At 44.9% G+C, this 25,483-nt stretch overlaps 1 protein-coding gene across 3 annotated transcripts in view; it reads left to right on the top strand.

Annotated features, from left to right (window-relative positions):
- GRIP1 (glutamate receptor interacting protein 1) overlaps positions 1–25,483 on the top strand; it is a 295,235-nt gene that overhangs the window by 263,811 nt on the left and 5,941 nt on the right. For 2 of the 3 annotated variants that reach the window (XM_066633204.1, XM_066633203.1), the window contains 7 exons: positions 1,050–1,194; positions 4,132–4,277; positions 5,836–6,021; positions 16,357–16,513; positions 21,304–21,406; positions 21,555–21,599; positions 24,487–24,720. In XM_066633204.1, the coding sequence (XP_066489301.1) occupies positions 1,050–1,194; positions 4,132–4,277; positions 5,836–6,021; positions 16,357–16,513; positions 21,304–21,406; positions 21,555–21,599; positions 24,487–24,720 (1,016 nt within the window). The remainder of the gene's footprint in view (positions 1–1,049; positions 1,195–4,131; positions 4,278–5,835; positions 6,022–16,356; positions 16,514–21,303; positions 21,407–21,554; positions 21,600–24,486; positions 24,721–25,483) is intronic. The other variant, XM_066633205.1, reaches the window with a different exon arrangement.

Raw genomic sequence — 25,483 nt, 5'->3', positions numbered from 1 at the left:
GTTGTTGTTGTTGTTTTATTTAGGGGTCCTTTTAAAAACCGTACACTGGATAGCAGCCCTTTTCTCTAGGGAAGAAGAAGGGCAGTGTATGGGGCCCTGGCCTCCTCGCCCTGCTGCTGAACTCGCCCAGATGCTAAACTCTTGTGCCTTACCTGGCACTTAGTTCCCGAGGCACTGGGTTCCCAGAGGCCACACGCGTCTGCAGAGAGCCTCACGCGATGGCCCGCCTAGCTTTATACTCCTGGCTGGCTCCTCCCCCCTCCTTCCTTCCTGATTGAAAGGGGGCTGGCCTTCCCAGGTGAGTTTACAAAAGCTCAGGAAGGCAAATGGCTGCTGATGGGCGTGACCTACTCTGCAGGCTCCTGAATGGACTGCTTGGATTAGCCTAATGGGGCTCTTAATGGGTTGGGAATTGGCCCTTCCTAGGTCCTTTCCCTCCTAGTTCTGTTCTCTTAGGCTGGACTGTTTTTGTAACCTCAAGCTAGTTTTTATTTGGGTTTGTTTAATTATTTATTGCTCTCTAGATCCTGTGTCCCAATTTACTGAACTGTTTAGGTTATGTTCTAACTTAGATTAGGTTTAACCTGGGTTAAGTATAGGTTTAATTTAAACAAGTAGAAAAAACCTGCTTTCCACTTTATCCTCCTCCCTTCCTTCGATTAAGTGCTACCTTAGATGCAGCTAACTTTCAACTTTGATTTAAATGCCTGGCCCTTGGGCTCTTACTCATGAGTAGGACTCTGCTCTTACTCACGAGTAGGACTCTGCTCCTGCTCAGAGTAGCCCTATGTACCTCCCTTAGGTGCTAACTTTCAATTTTGATTTAAGGTTGCTTTAAAGGTAAGGTTAAGGTTAGAAGATTTGCTGTAGTTAGTGAGATTTAGTGCAGGTTTCCTAGTTGGAGAAAACAGCCAGGGCTAAGAAATGTATCTGAACCAGAACGCTTTGAGGATGCACTCTCTGATTTCTGATCATGTGTCTGAATGTATTATTCTTTTCATTCCTTCTTTCATAAGAGACCAATTGCATCCTCTTGGCATGTATTGCAGATGAACAAGAGAGCTCAGGAGCAATTATTTATACTGTCGAGCTCAAGCGGTACGGCGGACCTCTTGGGATCACTATTTCTGGTACTGAAGAGCCCTTTGATCCCATTATCATTTCAAGCCTTACCAAAGGCGGACTTGCTGAAAGGTAAATTTGCAGTGATGTTCAGAGTTCTGCTGTTTACTGTGCTCATTCATGTGTGACAATCCATTCAGTCATATGAAGTAATTCTTCCGTAGTGATCTGTGGATTCCCACAATTTATTAAAAAAAAAATTGGAAATACTTAATGATATTCAATCTTCTTCTGTTGCTGTGTGTTATGAGGCTCTTGTTAAATTAGAACATAATTTTGCAAGAGTTATTGTCATTGTAAATCACCTAAACAAACCTTCAGCTTCAGCCTTGCTTGGTGGTGTGACAACTTCATCAACTGATCAACTGTTTTTTTAAAGATGTTTTACTGTGTATGAGAACTGGAAGAACTCTCTCTCTCTCTCTCTCTCTCTCTCCCCATGTTATTACATATCTGTGTATGGTTGACAGTATTTACCACATATATGACATATTCAAAGGTAGTTGCCATTTAAATCTTTTAATTCCCTGTTTCTTTCCATATCATAAAAATATTAGTGTCAAGGTTGTGGTACTAAAAAATGTCATTGCAATTTAGAAATCACACATGACACAAATTTAAGGCCAGGGAATTTGTACACTACTCTTGCCAAGGTTGTGGCACCCTTTGAAGCCAAGGTTTGGAAGAAACAAGCACTGTATTCATCAATAATTTCTGTCCCCTGATGAAGAAACATGCTCTTAACTCATTGGCGCTGTTTTATTTTTCTTAATCTAGAAGTAAGGCAGCTCTGGTGCTCGGTTTTGTGGAAATGAACAGGAAGTCATGGCTTGACATCCTTTCAGTATTAATAATACTGTATAGGTACAGAATTGGTACAATATTGATACATTGATTAGCAATAATACTGTACAAGTACAGTATTAGTGCATTGATTAGCACAATTGCCGCAGAAAAGGAGGAAAAGCATGACACAACTTGCATGCACATTTTCTGCCTTTGAGATAGTAATCCCAAAATAAGCAAAAGAGTTGCTAAGCTTGCAATGGTAGGGGCTAGTTTGGGCTGATGTATGTCCTTGCAAGGGAGAGAACAGGGTGGCCCCGGTGCTCCTGCAATCATTTTTATCATAAAATTGGAAGTGTGTCGTGTGAGCATTTTTCAACAATTCTAAGGTGTGAGGAGGCTTGCCTGGGGTCCCGCAGACTTCCTGCACTCTCCGGAGGGAATCCGCAGCCCCCAACGCTAGCACAATTGCAGGAGCATCAGCACTGCTGTCGAGGTTGGCCTGCCCCTTAAGTGTGCAAGCTCAGAGCTTCACAGGCTGGGGCATTGTGACACCCCAGTTTGAGAACCTCTGGGCTAGTGGAAAGAGGCAGCCTGAATGAGTCTGTATGGATGCTTCCCAAACATTTTAGCACCACAACCCAATTTTTAAAACAATAATCTATCATGACTCGCAAAGCACACACTGTCACTCTGACCAACTCACTATTGCTCTTGGGACTCACCACCAGCTGTCACTCTTGTTGCCACTCATGCCTCTGCTTGGCTGGCCCACTCCAGGCCTCACTGTGTTTTCACCACTCATCAACAAGAACAGCAATCGGTGGTGAGTTCCAGGTCTCATGCTGGCTGGTGCTACAAAAACCACGGTCCAGTGAGTTCCAGAGTGGGTCAAAGACAGCAGATCAGAGGCTTGGGTGGTGACGAGAGCCACAGCCAGGGATGAGTTCCAGGAGCAACGGTGAGTTGAATGGAGCAAAGTGTGTTTGGAGGTCTTGCTAGGCTTGAAGAGACTTCGTTCCTGTGCAGGCCTAGTTGCTCCATTCATTGCCAAGCCATTAGCTGAGACAAGCAGGCAGCACAGCAACCTTCTTGGGTGAAAGAACATATCTGCTGGGTGCTCTTTAGAGGTCCAGGAAAGGTTACACTGGGATGTTCCTTCTCCTGAGTGGAGCTTTTGGAATGTGCTAATTGACTGAATTTGGCTATTTGGGTTATTTGCTTACTATTATGTTAATTCTTCCTGACTTTTGGCACAAGCACTATGTAAAAAACATCAGCTATAGGATGAGATGCTGCCTGAGAGGGCCATCAACAGAGGAATTGTAGGGCACAAGGCTGGAGCAGCTTATGGGTGAGTCTGCTCTCTGTGTTAATGAAAGGATGGTGCAATCAACAGGTGGCGCAGACTCTCCTCCCACAAGAGTGATTTATCAGGTGCAGCTTCAGGGTAAGCTGAGTAGTGCCAGGAGGAGATCTTGGCTGACTATCCATTCTGGTCTCTTTGAGCACCTGGATGGGTTGTGAGTACCGCTACTTATCTTGATAGCCAACTGAATAAAACGGTGACTCTGAGAGGCAGGATGGTGTAGTGGTTTGGAAGTAAGACCTGGAAGAGCCAGGTTCAAAACCCCACTAAGATATGAAGCTTCCTGGGTGACCTTGAACCAGTCACTGTCTCCCAGCCTTACCTACCTCACAGGGTTGTTGTGAGGACAAAAAGAGGGAAGGAGCTCTGTACGCCACCCTGAGCTCCTTGGAGGAACAGCAGTATAAAAATGTGAAAAATAAAAAAAACATGGCATCCACCTCTTCATTTCCTTCACCTTGCAATGTTAAGATATTCCTTAGTTGTTTGTGATATCACTGCAGTTGCTGTGTTTGCTTTTTGCTTTTTGCTTTTTTGGAAAACTTTAAAAAAATCAAGTATTTGGAAGAATTAAAAAGAGAACTTTGCCAAACATCCTGCTCACCCATGCTGTTGCATTGAAAGAAATTGAATATTCGTTGCTATGAATTGGCTTTCCTGCTAGCTTGGAAACATGAGCCACACAGCGTTAGCAGCAGGAATGTGAAAGCAACTCCCATTAATCTTGCAATTTAAATTAAACATGAAATCAAAGGAGAAACTGGAGGCGCTTCTGCTTATCTCAAATATGCTCAATATTTAGCTCTGCTTTGTTTGTACTGAAATTTTCCTGTTTTATTTAACTCCTATTACAGGACAGGTGCAATTCATATCGGAGACCGAATCTTAGCAATAAATAGTAGCAGTCTGAAAGGAAAACCTTTGAGTGAAGCCATACATTTATTACAGATGGCAGGAGAGACAGTCACCTTGAAAATAAAAAAGCAGACAGATGGTGAGTGTGACTGGTATTCCATGGATGCCCTTTTGAGAGCATTAACAATATTTAAATATATTTGTTCATGAAAATGATATTTGGCCCATATAGAAGGCATGTATAGAAATGAATTAATAATGAACTAATCCTTATGCATACTTTCCTGAGAGTCAGCCACATAGAAGACAATGGGACTTACTTCTGAGTAGACAAGCCTAGGATTGTTCTCCAACTGGCTAGATAGAAGCATTTTCAAGGACTCAGAGGTTATCAATCAGTCAGTCAGTCAGTCAGTCAGTCTGGAGAACTGGAGGCCAGACCAAACCAGGAAGATCCATTCTGAAATGTTGTTGGTTCTTGAAAGAGAGAATCTCTATGTTTGTAAAAATCCCCTTCAGGGATTTAGAAACGCCTGCCTATGTAAACCGCCTTGAATAAAGTCAGAGGAGTAATCCAATGACCAGCAAGGCGGTATATAAATACCTACCTACCTACCTACCTACCTACCTACCTACCTACCTACCTACCTACCTATCTATCTATCTATCTATCTATCTATCTATCTATCTATCTATCTATCTATCTATCTATCTATCTATCTATCTATCTATCTATCTATCTATTAAAAAGTGTGTCTTTGCCCAGTTAGCAGGGAGACAGAGAGCAAACTGAAAAGTACTGTTGATGTGAGCTTTTTGCCAAGTGAGCATTCCTGGGACAGTGTACAACAGCTGGGCTGCCAAAAGAAAAAAAAATCTTGCCCTGGTCGCCATCTTTTTAACTTCTGAAGATGAGGGATTCTGGGGCAGACCGCCAAGCATTATCTGAGGACCATATTTTTCTGGTTACAAACTGATGGAGAGTTAAAGAGTAATTGCCTAAATCTTCTGGGTTTTTTTATCTTCATCCACATATACTGAGTGTGAGGCTAGGTGTGGCTAGGAGAGGCTACATAACATGATGTGCAATTCATATAGCTAAAGCTTTAAAAAAAAAGGCAAAATGGCACAATCCTGAATAGAAGCTTTTCTTTATTTATACTCATTAGCTAATTGTTTGCCCAAACAGCAAATGTTTCAATGAATGGTTCCATATTTTATGGTTCTGATACCAATCCTTGCACACTGCACTCCATTCACAAATAAGTTGACATAGAGTATAAGACAAAGTATCTACGTCAAAGATCTTGTCTTGTATCCCCACGCAAATACACTACTTAGTTCATGCAAGAGAAGCAGATACTTCAGGATCTGGATTCAGTCTAGTTAATTTTATTGCTCCATTAACTTGTATGGAACTGAAGGAAGTACCCACAATTAAGAATATAGAAAAAGGACGCTTCCTCCATCATGCACCTATATTGCCTGGTTGCTACTGATAAACTACTGATGCTCAACTGTTAGGACCAATGCCATGGTTGTGCTAAGGGAGTGGTCATTTTTGCTGCTCCCTAGAAATGTCTTTTTGCCTCAGTTTCTTGTTGGCAGAATGTCCTTCCCTGCAGATAAGACTGTGCTCTATTTCTTCATGTATCCGTTTCAACAAACTTATAACAATTCTTCCTACCACTAATTCCCATCAGCATCAAGTCCCAAGAAGTTCTCTGCCTCTGGACATCTAAATGAACTCAGTGACACTGAGGATGATTCAGCAACTACACAGAAAGCAGGCAAACTCTCAGAGATATACTCCACGACCGTCCCAAGTGTGGACAGTGCAGTAGAATCGTGGGATGGCTCCGGCCTGGACAACAGCTATGGGAGTCAAGGTGGGCTCATCAATTTCAAATGACATGCATATTACAGCCTTCCCTGTAATAATACCCTCCACTTCCTGGAGTCCTTCCTGGCTGTGTGGTAGCAGGGTGGAGCCTTGGAATGCTTGCCAATGATGTCACATGCCACTGCCAACTTCTGGGTAGCCGAGCTGTGCAGAGCTCAGCTTTGAATTGCACTGCTTAGGGGGAACAGTGCAAAAAACATGAAAAGTAGATCTGTGGCCAGACTTTTTCAGCTGACTTTGCTATGCATAAAAGACAAGTTCACCTTTCACCTTCATCGTTTGCTGCATATGTCTCATTAAGGCCACATATTTAGCTCATTGCGCTGCCTCTTGCATAACCTTGGTTTTGCTGTTCCATGACACGGTGACAGGTTATAAAGCATATATCAGTACACTAACAGCCTTCTGCTGGTGCTGTTCTGGTGTTTGAATGGCCAGTCTGTAGCTCATCCACAGCTAAATAGGTTTATCCTTCAAGCTTAGATTCATGAAAGATGCAGCACACATTGAAGGTGTTCATTACTTTGAACATCTGAGGCCCATTCATTGAGATTTTTAAGCTGACTCTGGTAAAGATTTATTGTAAACCGCCCAAGGGGAGCATAAAGAGATTCTTCAGTGGTTTGTTACCTTTTTGTTTCTCCTTCATCCCTTGACATTAAGATGTCAGGGGGCTTTCAGACTAACAGCAGGTTTTAGAAAAGAGTCTGAAGGAATAACAATAATGGATTTCTTTTTCTTTCATTCCTGCAGCATTTCATGATTCCTTTTTAAATGTCTGAAAATTATTTTAAGCATTGCCATTTAAATCTCAGTGGAATTTGGAGCTGAAGAAGTGTGTGTGTGTGTGTGTGTGTGTGTGTGTGTGTGTGTGTGTGTGTGTTTAATTATTGTTGCATCATGGTATCAAACCCCTGGTTGCATAGAGACATTTGAATAGCAAAGAGAGATGTCACTGTTCCAAAGAGTAATCTTCCCCTTCCCTTAAGCATCACACAGTCTTTCATCTGTATTTTAAGACTTGTTCACTCAGTAACTTTCTCAGCAGCGACAACTTTTCTTGTCCGTGCAATTATTTGAAGATGCAACACTGGTCAGTAGCAGTTACCCTGAGCATAGCAGCCTTTTTTCCAGCCATCCTGGGATTTGATACAGCTGTATCTGCATCAAGTCCTGTGATGGTCAAGGGAGGGACCTGGCACCCTCATCCCCAACTGACCCTTATTCCAGAATAGAAAAGCAGTAATTGCTGCTACCATTAAAAGCAAAAGCCAAAAGTGGGGAGGGGGATTTTTGGAATTATCCCTCCCACTTGCAGGACTGGAGCCCCAGATTCCTAAGTGCCCACAGATTTAGTGGTTTCCAAAAAATGGATGCTGTAGCACAATGTCAGTGGCAGCAGGGGTGAGGCAACATACTCTCCACTAAGTGAACCTGGCCAAAGAGGTTAAAGGTCAAAATAAGAGGAAAGTTTATTAAAACAGGAGTGGCAGGCAAAAGGGGTCAAGTCTTAATCCCTAAACCATATACCATGTCTTGGCCTCTAACTTCACTTCACTGGCCATGACTACCTAGGAGAAGGAAGTCTTGGGTTGTGTGATGGGTGGACTCAGTGCAAACAGGAACTGGATGTGCAGCAGCAGTGAAAAAAATTAAATTCCATGTTCTTAGAAATGGACATTATCATGTTTTTTCCATCTCAGAAATGGTATGACAGCTACAGGAAAGCAGGACCTCAGGAATTAAGGGGTTGAGCAGATTCCCCATGAAGAAATGCTCAAGGGGCCTTTATAATTCAGAAAAAAAGGAGGAATGATATTTATAACATTATGAGTGGTGTGGATTTATTATTTGCACTGCAACTTATATATAGCATAATTTTTTAATGTAATAAAGGCGGAGTGAAAGAGAAACTTTTCCACCAGCCTCCAAATGGAGTCCACTTCCATAAGGTATGAGAGCAGCCACTGACTTACGGCCCAACCCTATCCAGTTTTCCAGTGCTGATGTAGTTGTGCCAGTGGGGTGTGTGCTGCATCCTGTGGTGGAGAGGCAGTCACTGGGGCCTTCTCAAGGTATGGGAACATGTGGCTGTATTGGGGCTTACCATGAGGCTGTATTGTGACTACACTGGGGTTCAAAAGTTGGATCAGATTGGGCCATTAGCTGGCTTTAAAGGAGGATTAGATAAATTAATGCTGTTCAGGGCTGTCAGTCACTATTAGCCCTGGTAGCCAAATGGATCTGATCCAACTTTTGAACTTTTCTGTTCACAGGAAGCGTCCTCCAAGGAACCAACAACGAGGGTGTTGCAGGTAGTCAGATGGGCTTCCTGGAACTATCTAGCTCACTGCTATTTGAAACAAGAAGCTGGCCTAGATGGGTCTCATTGTTGGCAACCTTCAGTCTCGAAAGACTCTGGTATCGCGCTCTGAAAGGTGGTTCTGGAACAGCATCTACTGTGGCTGAAAAGGCCGATTCGGGAGTGACAATCCCTTCCACACTGGGAGCAAGTGCAGTCTGTCCATGGGCTGTCTCCCTGGCTATGGGCCTTCCTTCTTTGCCTCTTAGCCTCAGACTGTTGGCCAAGTGTCTCTTCAAACTGGGAAAGGCCATGCTGCACAGCCTGCCTCCAAGCGGGCCGCTCAGAGGCCAGGGTTTCCCACCTGTTGAGGTCCACTCCTAAGGCCTTCAGATCCCTCTTGCAGATGTCCTTGAATCGCAGCTGTGGTCTACCTGTAGGGCGCTTTCCCTGCACGAGTTCTCCGTAGAGGAGATCCTTTGGGATCCGGCCATCATCCATTCTCATGACATGACCGAGCCAACGTAGGCGTCTCTGTTTCAGCAGTGCATACATGCTAGGGATTCCAGCACATTCCAGGACTGTGTTGTTTGGAACTTTGTCCTGCCAGGTGATGCCGAGAATGTGTCGGACGCAGCGCATGTGGAAAGCGTTCAGTTTCCTCTCCTGTTGTGAGCGAAGAGTCCATGACTCGTTGCAGTACAGAAGCATACTCAGGATGCAAGCTCTGTAGACCTGGATCTTGGTATGTTCCGTCAGCTTCTTGTTGGACCAGACTCTCTTTGTGAGTCTGGAAAACGTGGTAGCTGCTTTACCGATGCATTTGTTTAGCTCAGAATCGAGAGAAAGAGTGTCGGAGATCGTTGAGCCAAGGTACACAAAGTCATGGACAACCTCCAGTTCATGTGCAGAGATTGTAATGCAGGGAGGTGAGTCCATATCCTGAACCATGACCTGTGTTTTCTTCAGGCTGATCATGTCCAAAATCTTGGCAGACCTTGCTAAAATGATCCATGAGCTGCTGGAGATCTTTGGCAGAGTGGGTAGTGACAACTGCATCGTCGGCAAAGAGGAAGTCATGCAGACATTTCAGCTGGACTTTGGACTTTACTCTCAGTCTGGAGAGGTTGAAGAGCTTTCCATCTGATCTGGTCCGGAGATAGATGCCTTCTGTTGCAGTTCCAAAGGCATGCTTCAGCAGAACAGCGAAGAAAATCCCAAACTAAGTTGAAGCAAGAACACAGCCCTGCTTCACTCCGCTTCGGATGTCAAAAGGGTCTGATGTGGAGCCATCGAAGAAAACAGTGCCCTTCATGTCCTTGTGGAAGGATCTGATGATGCTGAGGAGCCTGGGTGGACATCCAATCTTGGGGAGAATCTTGAAGAGGCCATCCCTGCTGACCAAGTCAAAGGCCTTCGTGAGATCTATGAAGGCTAAAAGAGTGGCTGTCGTTGTTCCCTGCATTTCTCCTGCAGTTGTCTAAGGGAGAATACTATATCAGTGGTGGACCTGTTGGCTCGGAATCCGCACTGTGATTCTGGATAAACGCTCTCTGCAAGTACCTGGAGCCTCTTTAGTGCAACTCGGGCAAACAACTTTCCTACAATGCTAAGGAGAGAGATGCCGCTAAGGAGGAGGTAGTTGTTGCAGTCACCCCTGTCGCCTTTGTTCTTGTACAGCGTGATGATGTTTGCTTCCCTCATGTCTTGAGGTACTCCACCTTCTCTCCAGCAGAGACAGAGGATTTCATGCAGCTCAGTGACAATGATCTCTTTGCAGCACTTTAGGACTTCAGCAGGGATGCTGTCTTTTCCAGGTGCCTTGCCAAAGGCAAGGGAGTCCAGGGCCACGTGAAGTTCTTCTAGGGTTGGTTCACTGTCAAGCTCCTCCAGCACAGGCAGGCACTCAATGTTGTTCAGCGCTTCTTCGGTGACTACATTTTCTCTGGAATATAGCTCAGAGTAGTGCTGCACCCAGCGTTCCATCTGCTACGCCCAATCCTGGATGACCTCGCCTGTGGCAGACTTCAGAGGGGCAATTTTCTTCAGCGTTAGACCTAGGGCCTGCTTGATACCGTCATACATCCCCTTGATGTTGCCCGTGTCAGCTGCTATCTGTATCTGGGAGCAGAGCTGGAGCCAGTAGTCGTTAGCACATCTCCTGGCAATCTGCTGGACTTTGCTGCAAGCAGCTTGGAGGACCTGCAGGTTGCACTCACTGGGACAGGCCTTGTGTGCTGCTTGAGCTCTCCTCTTTTCCTCAATGACTGGTGTCAACTCCTCAGAGTGGGCTTCAAACCAGTCTGCCGTCTTGTTGGTCTTCTTGCCAAATATGGACAAGGCGTTGTTGTAAACGGCATTCTTGAAATGTTCCCATCTGTTGGATGCGTTTGCGTCAGCTGGGCCTGGAAGAGATTCCTCAAGCGCTTGTGCAAATTCCTCCACTTTTCTCTGATCCCGGGTCTTGCTGGTATCAATGTGAGGTCTTCCTTCCCTTTTCGTGTGATACAGTTGCTTTGTTTGCAGTTTCACTCTGCTGCACACCAGCGAGTGGTCGGTGTCGCAAGCAGCACCCTGATAGCTGCGCGTAATCTTGATGCTGGGAAGGCTGGAGCGTCTGGTGAGAATCAGGTCAAGCTGGTGCCAGTGCTTTGATCTTGGGTGTCTCCAAGAGACTCTATGTTGGGGCTTCGTGTTGAAGAACTTGTTGCTGACACAGAGACCATGATGACAGCAAAACTCTAGCAGGCGTTGGCCATTTTCGTTCATCTTCCCAGTGCCGAATTGACCTAAGCAAGTGGGCTACGAACTGTTATCAGCACCAACTGTAGCACTGAAATCACCGAGGATTAATATTGGCTCTTTTACGGGGATCTTCTTGATAGTGGTGGCCAGGTCATCATAGAATGTGTCTTTGGCTTCTGCTGGAGACGACAGAGTCGGTGCATAAGCACTGATGAGAGTGACAGGTCCTGCTGATGACTGGAGCTGCAGGGACAAAATTCTTTCACTTCCCACAGTAGGTGAGATGATGGATTTCAGCAGGGTATTTCTGACCGCAAAGCCAACGCCATGTTCCCTGGTTTTGTTTGGTGGTTTTCCCTGCCAGAAAAATGAGAAATTTCTCTCCTTGACAGATCCGGAATCTGGCAGCCTTGTCTCTTGAAGGGCGACGATGTCCATCTGCAGTCTGCTCAGCTCCATGTCGATGACAGCTGTTTTGCGTGCGTCGTCTATTTCTTGCAGGTCATCAGAGAAGCCATTGTCCTTACGTTCCAGGTGCCCAGCTTTAGGGCAGTAGTTTTCTGTTTTCTGTTGCATGGTGCAGAGTTGTCGATCCGCTTGTTGGTTTTCACCCTAAACCCCACGCACCCCGTGAGGTTAACGGACCGTGGCGAGGCAGTACCCTACAGGCTGGGGATTGCCCAGCGGTAGCTGCCCAATGAGATGCAATGATCTCTCCCACCGTCGGAAGCAGCCCCTGGCGTCACGCTCTACGCCAGTCGAGCGAAGACTTATAACCGGTAACTGCTGCTTCCCGTGTTGTGCCGACGCCATATGGTGAAGTTGGAGTGTACCTTCCAGTGCATGAAGCCTGGGTAAAGAAGGTATGGAGGATATGCTGTTACCCCTGCAGCAAATCCCCCCTCTCCATGTCGCTGGAATGGTCCAATGGAATGGCAGAAGCCAATACGGTTGGTTCCAGCAGCGTCGCAGGAGTTGCCAGAACGTGACTGTGTTCAGCCACAAACTGCCTCAGGGACTCCGGCTCCTGATTTTGCCTCGAGGTTGACTTCTGAAGCCTTTTCCATAACTGGATGTAGCCACAAGGCAGTGGAGGTTTGGGATCAGAGTTTTCATGGGTCTCATACCGTTGATCTAACAGTCTTCTTACATTATGCTGTTACAAGAGAGATCTGAATTGCTCATGTGGAAAGAAAAAACCACTGTGAATTAGGTCTTATCACTTTTCTTTACCTTGCTTTTTAAGGCTGTGGATAAGCAAATTTCCTGAAGTATAATTTATTTTCTTTGTAAGAAACAGACAAATTCTTACGTTCAATTTGATATTCAGATAAGTTGGTACTGGTGACTTCCAATAATGAACTTTATATTGTTATTGTGTACCTTCATTGTTATTATGTACCTTAAACAAATGTTATTTTACCATCACAATGTTCCTTTGGTTCCATCCCATCAATTTAAAAATGAAAAGATGCCAAAAGTAGAATGTAGGATTCCTGCTAAAATATTGTTAGGACAAGGGCAAGAGAACTGCATTTCACCTACTAATACCCTATCTCAAGTTCAGAATGTGCTGATAAAACTGCCTGTTCATGTTAACAGCATGTAAACAGCAGTAAAATGAAATGTCATCGGTGGTGAAGGATGTCTCCTTTTGTCCAGAACAAATTCCTCATTACCTGAAAACATAGCTAGAGCTTTAGTTTTCACTGGAATTGGTATAACTAACCTCATTTTTAAAAGCTGTTGTATTCTACAAAACAGGCTACAGACTGTTTTGTTTTTAAGGTAGTGATTTTGTTTGGTTTGCTTATGTGCCAGAACTCACTGTTCTGCTGTCATTTCACGTCACTTTTGAAGCACACAAGTCTCAACATGCAGCTGCCATTTAGTTTACTTAACAGTAAACTGCCCGTGGATCACACACGACTCTCTGCGGGCCCATTTGTTCACCCATCTCAAAAGCTAATGAAATATTGAGCTGTGAATATTTTTCTAAAATGAAAATGCTCTGAGGGTCTAACCGGTAAGAGCTCAAGGAACAGATTCATCATGGAGGCAGCAGGTACTATGACTCGGGTCAGCAGAACTGCAGCACACAAGCCAGAATAATAGACATGGAATGGAATGAAATGAAATCCAATAGTACAAGCCTCAGGTTGTGTATCGGGGGAGATGGAGGGGGCAAGCAATAAGCATTTTCCTCATTCCCTGCCCTGGTGGCTCATCATGTAGGAAAGACAGAAGAGGAGTGAGATTTGGGGTATTGATTGTTCTCAAGGTGATTATGGGCCACTGACGTGATGCAGCTGCACAGATGGCAATTTGGATGCTTAGGCGCTATAAGGACAGCATATTTCTAAGGAGGTATTAGTATGCTTTTACAAGGTATTGTTGGGATCACATTTGTGTCCAGTTCTGTTAACCCGTATTGCTGAATTTCAGCTACAAGAACAACTGAAATGATAATAAACATCAAAGTGCCGGGTGAAAAGAGAGCCATGTGTCACCTTCACTGCCAACAAATTGTAGCAGCCTGTCGCAAACTTAGGGGGTTTTGGGGTGCTCAGAGTTCTTGGTTCTCAAACCCTAAAGCCTTCAAGGCCCCCCCATCCAGTAGTACTGCCACCACCCTGAATGTGCCAGTGCCTCGGTCCAGGGACACTGAGACCCTCTAGACTTAACTCTTTCCCTTGCAGGCACTGAGCGCTTTCTCCAATTATAGCTTCAGTCCTCAAGTTACTAGACCTCAATGAGTACTTGGTAGCTTGCTGAATGGCTAGGCAGGATTCTGAACCTTTGTCCCCAACGGGCAATGAAACAACTTAGTAAAAGAGATTTTAGTTTATTAAGTACATAAGTTACAGTAAGGCAGCAAATGCTAGAGGCATAAACATCTAGGAAACATATAAACAATAAAATAATAAAGCTGGCTGGCTATCTCTATTAATCCCTATCTCTCACCTGGGTCAGTTACTCTTGTAGATCTCTTAGCTCCAGGCTACCTGTGAGGCCAGATGGCCATGGAGCTCACAGCGTGCAGGATGTTGCCCCCAAACTCTGTCCAAGAAGGAACACACACACCCCTTGGGTCACTCATTATTATACTTCTTATGCTAATAGTACTGAGGTGACTTCATACTTATTTAGACTGTCCAGTCAGAACTTTTGAGGACAGAACCTTCTCGAAGTGGGTCTGGTTGCCAGCCCTCCTAGTTCTTACCCTTTCCAACTGGAGATCCACAGCTGCACTTCATCAGCTTGATAGGGCACCTTTCTGTCTGCAAAGGTGCTACATTCCAATGGGTTGTAATTCTTGTTGTCTGTCCAGCAAAGGAGAGACAACAATCTTTTTTTTTTTACTCACATTCTTACAGCTAGGAACTGTGAGCCACTTCTCCTTTACTGACTTAGTTTGGTTCAGGCTCCACATGCTAACCTAGGCCTAAACTGTACATATTCATGACACAGCCACGCTTGGGGCTAGTGATCCCTTGGCAACATGAGTGATGACAGGCAGCTGATCAAGGGAATTCTGAGCCACACAAAAGTGGTTTGCATACCAAAGGTGCGAGTCTTCAGAAGTCCCAGGGGGCCACAGGGCGCAGGGAGCCTGTGCAAAACCAGGCTTGCCACCAGCCTGACTGAGGGGAAACTCTTTGTTGCATCTTACCCTGATGTGAACACTCAAGACTGCCCACAACAGTAGCAGATCAAATGATACAAACCAAAAACATCCAAAATAAAAAACATAAATCAAAATCAAATAATGAAGCAGCAACCCAAAGAGGGAACCAGGATCGACATTTCACAACCAAATAACAGCAACAACAGCATCGAAGCAAAAATGTTTTGACCACCCAAGCTGGGTAGAGACATGCCCCAAGTCAGACAGCAGGGAATTTTCTAGGCTGGGCTGGGCACCAGAACCAATCACAGCTCACCACCAGCTAGATCTCCAGTGCTGACAGTATCTGTAGCAGGCAGATGTCCAGTGTGAGCAAAATACCCCCAACACATCATCCAGCAGGGAACAGAGTCCTTCCTAATCCCAATAGGCCACAGCTAAGGGCCTTTTGTAAAAGGCTGGATTAGCAAAAACATCCTGTGTGAAAATATTTACACTTGGGAAGAAATTTCCCTTGGGTCAAATTGGCAACAAGCCTGCAAGCTTTGCTTTCCCCGCAATGTACATCTTGCCTCGTGGCATGACTCCTCGCAGCTTGTTTGCCCTAAAAGTGCCTTTCGGCCATGTCCCCACCCTGTGGGCATACTCAGGTCTGCATGGCGTAAGCTCGTCTGTGAGGTTCTGGGCTTTTGGAAAGAGGCTGCACTCAGTGGCTTTTCAGGTTCTTTCAGCTCTGTTATTCTCATGAAGTATTTAGCATTGCATCTGCTGCAGCTTCTCCCAGGTGACTTCCGTGAACAGCAAATGGAAGAGAAGCTGCCCGGGAAAGAGGCACTTTTCAGTGGCACAGCTGGAGTGGGTGCAAAGCACTGAGTTGTACAGGCAGCTGAACATGTTGTGCTTCCCCTTCCCTTCGGAGCCATTCCAGGTGCGGGAGCAAAATGGAGGCATTTCTTGTCAACCTTCTCTAATGAAGATCAAAGTGCTGCTCGAGGGTGCTAGCTATAAACTGAGAATCTTACCCAGAGCACAAGCTCAGCCGAGGCAGGAGCAGTGTAAGCTCCTTCAGTCACCTTACCAACATGTGTTGAGCCAAAAATTGGAGCACCTATACGTGGCCATATTATTTACATCTATACATTATTTACGTATTATTTACTGCAGCTCTGCAGTATTCAGAAAGTGTCTTCCTCCTGCAGTCTGCTTCCCAGAATGCTCACCACCAATTCTAGACCAACCAGTCATTTGGTAAAAGTGTACAGATGCTTGCCTGCCGCTGCTCTCAAGAACCTGTGCATGGGGGTGGGGGGTGGGGGGGATTAATATTAACAGTTTTAGAAGAAGTGCTTTTCCTCATTCCTGCTCTCTTGCCTGGCAAAATGGTCCATCCTGAGGTCAGGACAAAAATTTCCTTACCTTGGGGAGACCTGATTGCCCCCCTCACCATAGTATGCAGTGCTTGCCTCCATCATGTGCAAGTGGCAGGGCATCAGTTCTATGAAATGGGGGAAATAGTGGCTTGATTCATGTAGTGATGGGGGGAAGAAGGTAAATACTTACTTATTGGCATCAAACACACTAATAGATGATCAATATTTTCTTATTTAAAAAAATCAAGAGTCATAATTATGTGGTTCATGTTTCAGGTCCCAATTATCAGGCTTCTGGATACAACTTCAATACTTTTGAATGGAGAAATCCAAAGCAGAGGAGCAGCTTGTCCCCACCCAACAGGCCTCGAACCAATCCCTTCCACGATACAGGGCTAAGCGATGATGACTGGGACAAACCTGCTGCCAGTAGGTAGGTTATGTGCCGTGTATCCATTTTAAGTTTGCAGTGGCAGAAAAGTTATTTGTTATATTATTAGACCTCCTGCCTGGACTCAAAATACCAGTTGCTCACTTGTCCTGTAACTGCTAAGATATTTCGTTTACAGTTCATGCTGCATGAGATTTATTAGGTTATGTTAGTGACATTCATGAAAGGTTATGATGCTGAAGGCAAGATGTGTGCACTTGATGAATTTCTATGCATAAAGGATAGATCATTGACTCCTGGTGTTTGTGGAAAAATTAGACTGAAGACAACTTTCCCCTTCCCTTCACTTCCAGTGTTATAAGACTGTTTGGCTTTCTTTGCCCCACTTCCTAGTTATGTATTAAAATATTTACATCCCACCTTTCCCTTCACTACTGAGGGGGGCAACATTTGTGCATATGGCACCCACACATCTATTGGGGCTGATTCTTCGTAACCCGAATAGTGTTGGTGTAATTTCCGCATGGTTGGGGGTCATGCCAACCTGCTAAACGCTGGAAAATGAGGACTGCGTGGGCCAAGGGGAATGACATGGCTTTTTCATGCATCTCCCTGTAAGCCACCCGTTATGGGTGGCCTCCCCTTTCAAATGTTACAGGGAAGTTCCCTAGACAAACTGTTGTTCATAGAGTACTGTTCCAGAAGGGTCATTCAGTCTGAAGAAGTTTAGCTACAAGAGCAAAATAATAATAATAATAATAATAATAATAATAATAATAATAATAACAACAACAACAACAACAACAACAACAACAACAACAACAACAACAACAACAACAACAACTAGGTATTTATATACTGCCTCAAGGGGATTTTTACAATCCTAGAGGTTCTCTCTTTCAAGAACCAACAACATTTCAGATGGATCTTCCTGGTTTGGTGTCACTTCTGGCCTCCAGTTCTCCCAGCAGGCTGACAAGCAGCTCCACCTCTCACATGGAGGGCAGCCAAGACGCTTCTTGCTCACACCCAGAGCAGGTGGAATCGCTCAGCTCGGCTTGTCAGCCGCTTCAAGGTCTCGCCATTCTCAGCGTTCAGGGAGCTGCTGGTGTCCTCGAACTGGTGACCTTCTGATGTTATCTTCGGGCTAACGGAGGCTCTACTCCCCTAGACCAGACCTCCTGCCTGAGAAAAAATTCCATACTTTTTCTAACCTTTCATGTTAGGCATTGTGGTTTGCTGCTAACATTTTGCATATGAAATCCTGGCCGCACCAGTGATGTATGATGCAAGCTCCTTATCTATCAAGCATTAATTCAATAAAAATAGTAGTGGATCCAAAGAGATTGTACAGCAGGTCCTCAGTATCTGTGGAGGACCAATTCCCAGACTGCTCACAGATAATGAAATCCAGTCATACCTCTGGATGCAACTGGAAGTGCCTTCTGGTCATGCCTGGTGTTGTTCTGTTCCTGCACCTCAAAAGGCCTGCCAGAGCCTTCTGACAGGCACTTCGGGTTTAGTGTAAAACCCACAGATCAAGTCAGTCAAGTCCACAGATCACAAACCTGCAGATGATCAGGGCCCACCTGTATATCCCCTTTGATCCTTTAATTACACCCCACTGTGATTTATATGTGAATGGGTCAGATCTTTGAAGGACACTGTTCTGCTGCTGCCCGATGTATGTATGACTGAAGAGCTGTAGCTGGTGTTTGAGCAGGTGCTGTGCTGTGCTGTGCACGTGGAACAACCCAAGTTGATTTCCCAGCATCTCCAGGTAGGGCCGTGAAAGACCCCTGTAGGAAACCTTGGAGATACACTGCCAATCAGTATAGACAATACAGAACTAGATGGACCAATGATTTGTATAAAGGAGCTGCCTCATTCATGTATAGTTTGGTCTGAAAGAATGGAATTTTGTGCTGTATTTTTCCCTTTCTAATATATCCAGGACCCTAGAAAAGTTGTTCTATAACTTCCAGACAGATTTCATTATTGCTGGTTTCTGCTGCTGACCTACAGTCTAACTAGTGTCCCCAGAGACCTTATGGAAGTGCTGATCGTGATTGCAGCCCGGTGGAAGAATCCCACTGCACTCCCTTACCAATATACAGTTCCTGACTATTATCTCTAGCAGTCTCATGGGAGGCAAACACCTGCACTGGTTTTTATCACCTTAGACTCATGGTTTGTCTTCCCTTATGACAGAAATACCCCATTGTGACTGAGGCTGATCCATACTCGTAGTAAATGCCTTTAAGCCTGGATTGCTAGAGATATGTCACTGTGGTTGATAACATAATCATTATCAATTATATATTGTTCAAAGCAAAAGTATTTCCATCACAAATTTTTAGGCACTAATTTCCAATGTGGATTCACCCTCCCCCTTCCTGCCCCCAAATCCTCCCCCTGTCCTCCTCCCCACTCATAATTGCTCCTGCCACCAACGTACTTAGAGCAACAGAGCCACCAGAAGCCACTGCTACACACTATTTGCAGCAATGACCTTCCACTGTTGTGGAAGTGCACAACAGTGGCCCAGTTTTTGCACTGCCATAAAGGGTCTTGTTCCAGCAGCAAGTTCCAGCAGCACAAGGCCCAGATAGCATTGAGCCATAAGGCTGCAATCCTATTCCAACCTTTTTGGCAGCAAGCTCCCTTGACCACCATGGCACTTACTTCTGAGTAGACATGCATAGGATTGCCCTGTAAGATGAGGAGTGTTTAGCAAGCAAAACAGACATTTTGTAGGGGATCAACAGAGTCCAGGTTGGGTTCTGACAAGGCGCAATCCAGGCTTTAATAATAATGACTAGTGATTCTTTGAATGTTAGTTGTGGAATCAAGGTAAGAAGAAGGGGAAATGTGCAAGAGTTCTTCTCAGGTACTGATGCTAATAAATAATGGAATGAGACCAATTGCCTTACTGGCTCTTCTACCACCCAGGGGCCAGGAATACAAATGCTGCCCCCCCAACCCAGAAGCAAAAAAAGTGGGCATTGGGCAGCCCCTTAGAGTGGCACTCAACCACTTTGAGTGACTGCAAGGGGGGACAGGTGAACCTGCCCCCCTCACAGCCACTCAGAGTGATTGTACACCACTCCAAGTTCACCTGCTTTTTTTGCTTTTTTTCAGAGTGGCATTGGATGGCCTGTCCAAGTGGCTGTGAAGGGGGGCAGTGGATAGCAGTGCAGCAGAATAATCAGAATACCCTCTTGGCTATTTAATTGTGCAGCAGAGCCTCAGCAGAAGAGGTCCCGAGGAAAGGGCAGCCTGTGTGATAATTGGGCTCTCTCATATCTTGAAAATATGCTGAAGATCTGCATATTTTCTCTTCTGTCATTTGCAGCCAATGAGTTCCGTGCAGCATAATCCTATCTTGTGCTTGAACAGGCAGGCCAGGAGGCCTGACCTGTATCCAGCACTAGATAGGGCTCCAAAGTAGCACAGCTGAAGGTAAGGGGAAGCTCTTCCCCTACCCCTGGGTAAGCCACTGCAGGCCCTATGGGTCTCCTCAGACTTGGGCCACCTCCGGAGTCCATAAGTCCAAGGAGAGCGGAGAGGCTCTGCACTGCTTGGGATTCGGTATTGGAATACGGCATAATTTCCTGGTCCCAGCCCTGCCCCACCTGCCCACCTGCCCACCCCCAAGGACCACCCACCACCTGCCCTCTCCCTGCCCTGGAACACCTCCCCCCACCCACCCCAGAGCTTTACATCAGCTGAGCTCCCTCCCCATGTTGGTGTGGAGGCTAGATTCAGCCTCTGTGGGTCAGTGCACATCTGCGTGCTGGCCCAGCTGACTCTTGAGGAGGCGCAAACATGCCTTACAACACATTCACAACCTTCCTGGACCAGCACAAGGGACTTGCACCAGCCCAGGGTACTGTTAGGATTGTGCCCAAAGTGAGTAAAAAGTGCTTATTTCTGGTCATCATCTGCTTAATGATGTCACTTCCGGGTCCTGCTTAATAATGTTATTCATGATAATCAGCACGGATTATGAATGCTATTCGGTCCACTGCATGAAATGAGTTGGACACTCTTGGGTTGGAACTTTAAAGATGAGCACTTTGAATAATGAATCTTTAAGCACTTTGCCCCTCACATCCATAAATAGGAATTAAAGACACTGAAAAAAATTAAGTATCTAACAAATTGGCATTGTGAAATAATGAAAACGTGCCTTATGCATGCAGTGGTGATTCCAGCTGGTATGAGTGTAAGTGCTGAATATGTTAAATTAATTTCAAAGTAATCAGCATGAACCTCTCCAGGAATCTTGAGCCTCTCTCTCACTTCTGCCCCCCATCAGAGTATCTGCACTTCTGTTTGCCCAGTTTACTGCTAAGCCTGACGTCGGATCAAAGGCTGCGGTGATAGATGCAGGTCAGGGAAAGGGACGAGCCAAGAGGAACACCCTGGCTTTTTGAAGAGCTGCTATTTATAGGTTGCACTTGGGGGGGCGTTTACTCCTTTTGCATTTTCAACATGGAGGATGCTTTTAGTGGCTGCATTTCTCAAAAAGAACAATTGTACCCTGAAGCCTCATCAAATGTGAAGTTTTCAATGGGCAGGTTTTCAAAAACAAACTGACATTGGCTTGAAGTTCACTTCTGTGCCTCTAGTAAACTTTTTGCCCAGTGGGCCTTGCCTTCCATGCCACCAGGTGATCTCACGCCTGTGCTCCACACCCCCTGGCCTGGTCTCCTCCTGTACTCCTGTGTGAAACGGCACAATGTCGGGGTGACTGCATGCAGCTGTTCCTGTGAAGTTCACTGCAGTGTTGCCTTTCAATGTAAGCAAACCTTTCTCTATGAATCCAGCTTTGCAGGTGCCCCCGAGACTGACCAGGAGGAAAATTTCTGGTCTCAAGCCCTGGAGGACTTGGAAACCTGTGGACAGTCAGGAATTCTGAGGGAATTAGAGGTAGAAGCAACCTTAATCATGTCATAAAATGCCAATTTCTTTTTTTCGTCTATTAACACTCATTTTTTCTGTTCTTTTCTCCTTTGTTTTTCTAAGTTTGCATTAATCACGAGAATTCATTTTAAAGCTTTCACCCCCCTCTCCACAGGACGAGGCTGACAAGCGTCTGTGTTTGAGAAACATGACTCTCTTGGTACCTACCCTTTCTGTTTCTATTTTTGCTTGTGCTGCTGCCTTCCCTGCCCCCTAATCCAGCTGTTTCTTCCATGGAACTGTGGCTGAAGTGAGACAAACATGCGTGCGCCCAAGCTTCTCCTGTGCTACTGCCGGCTGCACCTGTTTGCAGGCTTGTTTTGCCTTCGCAGCAGCAGCAAATTCCATTCTCTTCCAGCTGCTTTGATGGAGGTTTTCTTGGCATGCATCTCTTGCAACAGAACTGAATCTGAATTAAGGGGAACATAAACGAAAAGCAATCTTTCCGTGTTGCTAAAATAGGATTCAGCAGGTGAACCAAGATAATGGCCTAAGATTTGTATATGCTATTATTTTTTTCATGATGCAACTTGATGATAATTTCAGTTATGAATTCCACATGAACACACTGTGTGGCTTATTTTTTAAAAAGGCAGAATAACGAAGCATCTCTTTGTCTAAAGCTGCCCACATGTTCCTTAATCAGAGCAAAAAATGAATACACTTATCAGTTTTACTGCTTCAGAAGGGTGAGGCCTCAAGAATTTTCTTTTATGTTCTTTTAAATTCCCTGTGTTGCAAAACTGGCAGAGTCTCATTTTCATTTTTATGTCATCCTGAAATCCCTGAGCAACCACAAGGAATGTGAATGGCATAACTGGGTAAAACTCCTGCAGCTCAAGTTGATTGCACAGCTCAGATTTATGGCTTCCGTATTGCATGTCTGTTTACTTTAATGTGAATCTGATGTATGTTTAACTGCAGTTCAGAGGAACTTGGGAGAAAAATGTCATGTCAGTTTGGTTTAATTCTGTCGAAGGCATGGTACCTCAGGCTTCACTTATGGATTTCCTTGCTGAGAGCACAGCAAATGGATATGGATGTAGATAACAGAAACGAATGTTCCAGTGGGTTGATAATTCTTCATTTTAAATGATGACACAAGGCTTTAAAAAACGTGCAACAAATTAATTGGGCATTTACTGCAATAATTACACATAGCTGTCTTGTCAGCACCTCTGTGAGTGGGAAGCAATGGTGCAAAGAACATGATAGCAGGGCACTTATTTTCTGGCAAGCTAATCTTGCTTGCTCCACTCTCAAAGTCCAATTTGCTTTTTTGTAATAGGGACACCCTATTTACCTGCAGTAAGAAGAGAGGTTGTGTCGTCGTTGTCCCCCCCCCCCCCCCCGCCAATCAAATCCTTCAGTTGTTGCTACCAGCCAAAAACTAAAAACAGAAACTGCCCGGGTTGGTAGTGCTTTTTTTTATAATAAAGGAGAGAAAAAGAAAACACCAAGATTTCTGTACGTTGAATTCAGAACAACCAGGTTATTGCAAACAGTCATCTTTAGGAAAATGATTCCGAAAGAGGAAATGGCTTCTTTGCTTCTTGCAGTCGGCCTGGGTACCACAAACCACTAAGAGTGCTGTTTCAAATTTAGAGTTCAGCCCTTTCTGTATAATGGGTTCAGCAGCGGCCTTTTAACCAAGATGGTGATTTAAACAGAGAATTCCTTGAAGTAAGAAAAGAACCACAGTTATGAGTGCTTCTGTAATTATTGTATGGCTAATTGCCAGTATTTGCTGATTTTCTCAACATATTAAATTCCCAAAGATTGTTCAAGAGCTGCCATGGCTTTTCCTACATGGCATTTGCTTCTTCTCTTCCTTTATTAAGCCTTACGCACTCTACTTGCCTTCCTTCCTATCAGAAGGGATCAAACAGGAATATGACTGGGCCTTCATCTAAACCCAGCTGTAATTGGTAGTAGGAACTCTGCAGTACATCACAGAATGGACACCCCATTCCAGGCCATCTGGATGTCATACTTTACAAACTTAACATATATTTGTTTTCCCTGGAAAAGTTCTGAAAAAACAGAGCAAAACTTTGGACTTTTTTTAACAACATGGATTCAGATTCTTTGACATAACCATGGTCTTCTCAGCCAAATAAATATATGTTGAATTGTTGGGTTATTGCTGGTCATGAAAACCTCCACACATATATTACTATGAACTCTTCCACTGGGTCTGGTCAGTGGCCATATTGTTCTACAGACAAGCTGTATTATTTCTGGAGGGTCAGAAGACTGGGGCACGCTCAGCAGAAGTCTTAGGTCTTAACTTCACCTGAGATGGCCACACATTTCACATGAACTTAGTTCCGCAGGGGTCTTTGAGAGAGCAACATCCATTTCACGAGGCACGCAGGATCCTGTAACATTGTTTGAAAGGTGCTACACTCAGATTGTTCTGCTAAGGCAGTGATTTTCATCCGGAGTGCTGTGGATGTTTGGAGCACAGCAGTTGAAAATTGCTAAAAAAACTTGTTCAGGTTCAGCAGCTCCATTTTTAGAGGAACTGTCTAGAGTCACAAAGTGTCGCTCTTACCTGTCTCCATCAAAGGTGTCGCTGCTCGGAAGAGCCACATCGCTGCTGATTTTGCATTTTTCACTTCACAGCTTAAAAATGCTACTGTAATAAACACTTTCATTCTGACTTTAAGAGATAGTAATTCTACAGGTGCTAGGGTGTTTATTTTTTTTAGGTTAGACATTTTTGTCAGCAAACACCCACAGTTTAGTTTCAGACTTCTGAGAGCCAGGCATAAGCATTGCAGCATCACATTGCAATTCTAAATTTATAGGGACTTGAATAATTCTGTGGCACTTTGGATAAAAATGTCATTGGATAGCCTTGGTCCAGTTCTCAAAGGACTCTCTGTTAAATGGTCCATCTGTCCTATAGCCCTTTGCTGTGCCCAAAAGTGACTGTGTTTGGACAGTGACAGTTAGAGTTGACTGTGCTGCCTCCTGTTAGAACCTGCTCTTTTGCTTTTACTACATCACCCATCATAAACATCTGTATATTCATGCTTCAGGCAGCAATTATGTCTGGAAGTACAATGAGCCTGAACCATGACAACCCACAGCATCGCAGCCATCTAGGAAGACAAGCAAGCTTCCAGGAGAGAAGCACTTCGAGACCACATTACAGCCAGACAACCCGCAGTAACACGCTGCCTTCCGATGTGGGGCGGAAGTCAGTCACTCTGCGCAAAATGAAGCAAGAGATGAAAGAGATCATGTCACCGACTCCTGTGGAGTTACACAAGGTGGTGTATCTTTGGAGCTTCCCTTTGGACAATAAGCTTTGGATTGTAGCGCACAGAACAAGATTACTTGGCTGTGCTTCCACTAATGGTCTTACAGAGCAAATGCTGGGGCTGGGGTATGGTCTTGTTTGCAAGCCCACCTCTGATGTACTCTTTCAAGGAGCAAATACAATCAAATATACAGTAGTCCCTTGGTATTCGCAGGAAGATCCATTCCCGGACCTCCTAGTCTGCGTCAAAAATAAGGTTTTTAAAAGTTATTTAAATGTGTCCCTTACCTTAGCGCTGCAAACTGTGCTGGCCGCAGGGCAATCTCTGCACTCCCAGAAGCCACATCCAGGTCACACTGAGGCCCATGACTTCCTTTCTTGCCCCTGGTGTGCCTCGGAATGAATTGTGGAAGTGTTGCCAAACATTTCTGTGATGCATTCCCAGGCATGCCACAGCCAACAGAGGGGCTCGTGGACTGCAGCGTGACCCGGAAGTGGCTGGCGTAGTTTGCAATGCTAAGGTAAGGAAAACTTTTTAAGCCTTCTTTTTAAAATCACTTTTTTAAAGCATCTGGCACGGAACCCAGAAGTGGCTTCCAAGAGCGCCAGAGACTATCTCTGCCATCTGGTGAAATCCGTGGATGCTGACACTGTATCTATGTTAGCAAACTAGCCAGTGGCTGATATTCTTTTGCGAGGCACCTCTGCTATGATTTCAGCTGATGCACCATGATCATTTACCATATAAAATATACTTCATAGGAAACAAATTT

Source organism: Tiliqua scincoides, chromosome 7 (assembly GCF_035046505.1).
Source record: "Tiliqua scincoides isolate rTilSci1 chromosome 7, rTilSci1.hap2, whole genome shotgun sequence".
Taxonomy (NCBI): domain Eukaryota; kingdom Metazoa; phylum Chordata; class Lepidosauria; order Squamata; family Scincidae; genus Tiliqua; species Tiliqua scincoides.
The sequence above is the reverse complement of the archived record's forward strand: the minus strand, read 5'-3'. Positions and strand labels throughout refer to the sequence as shown.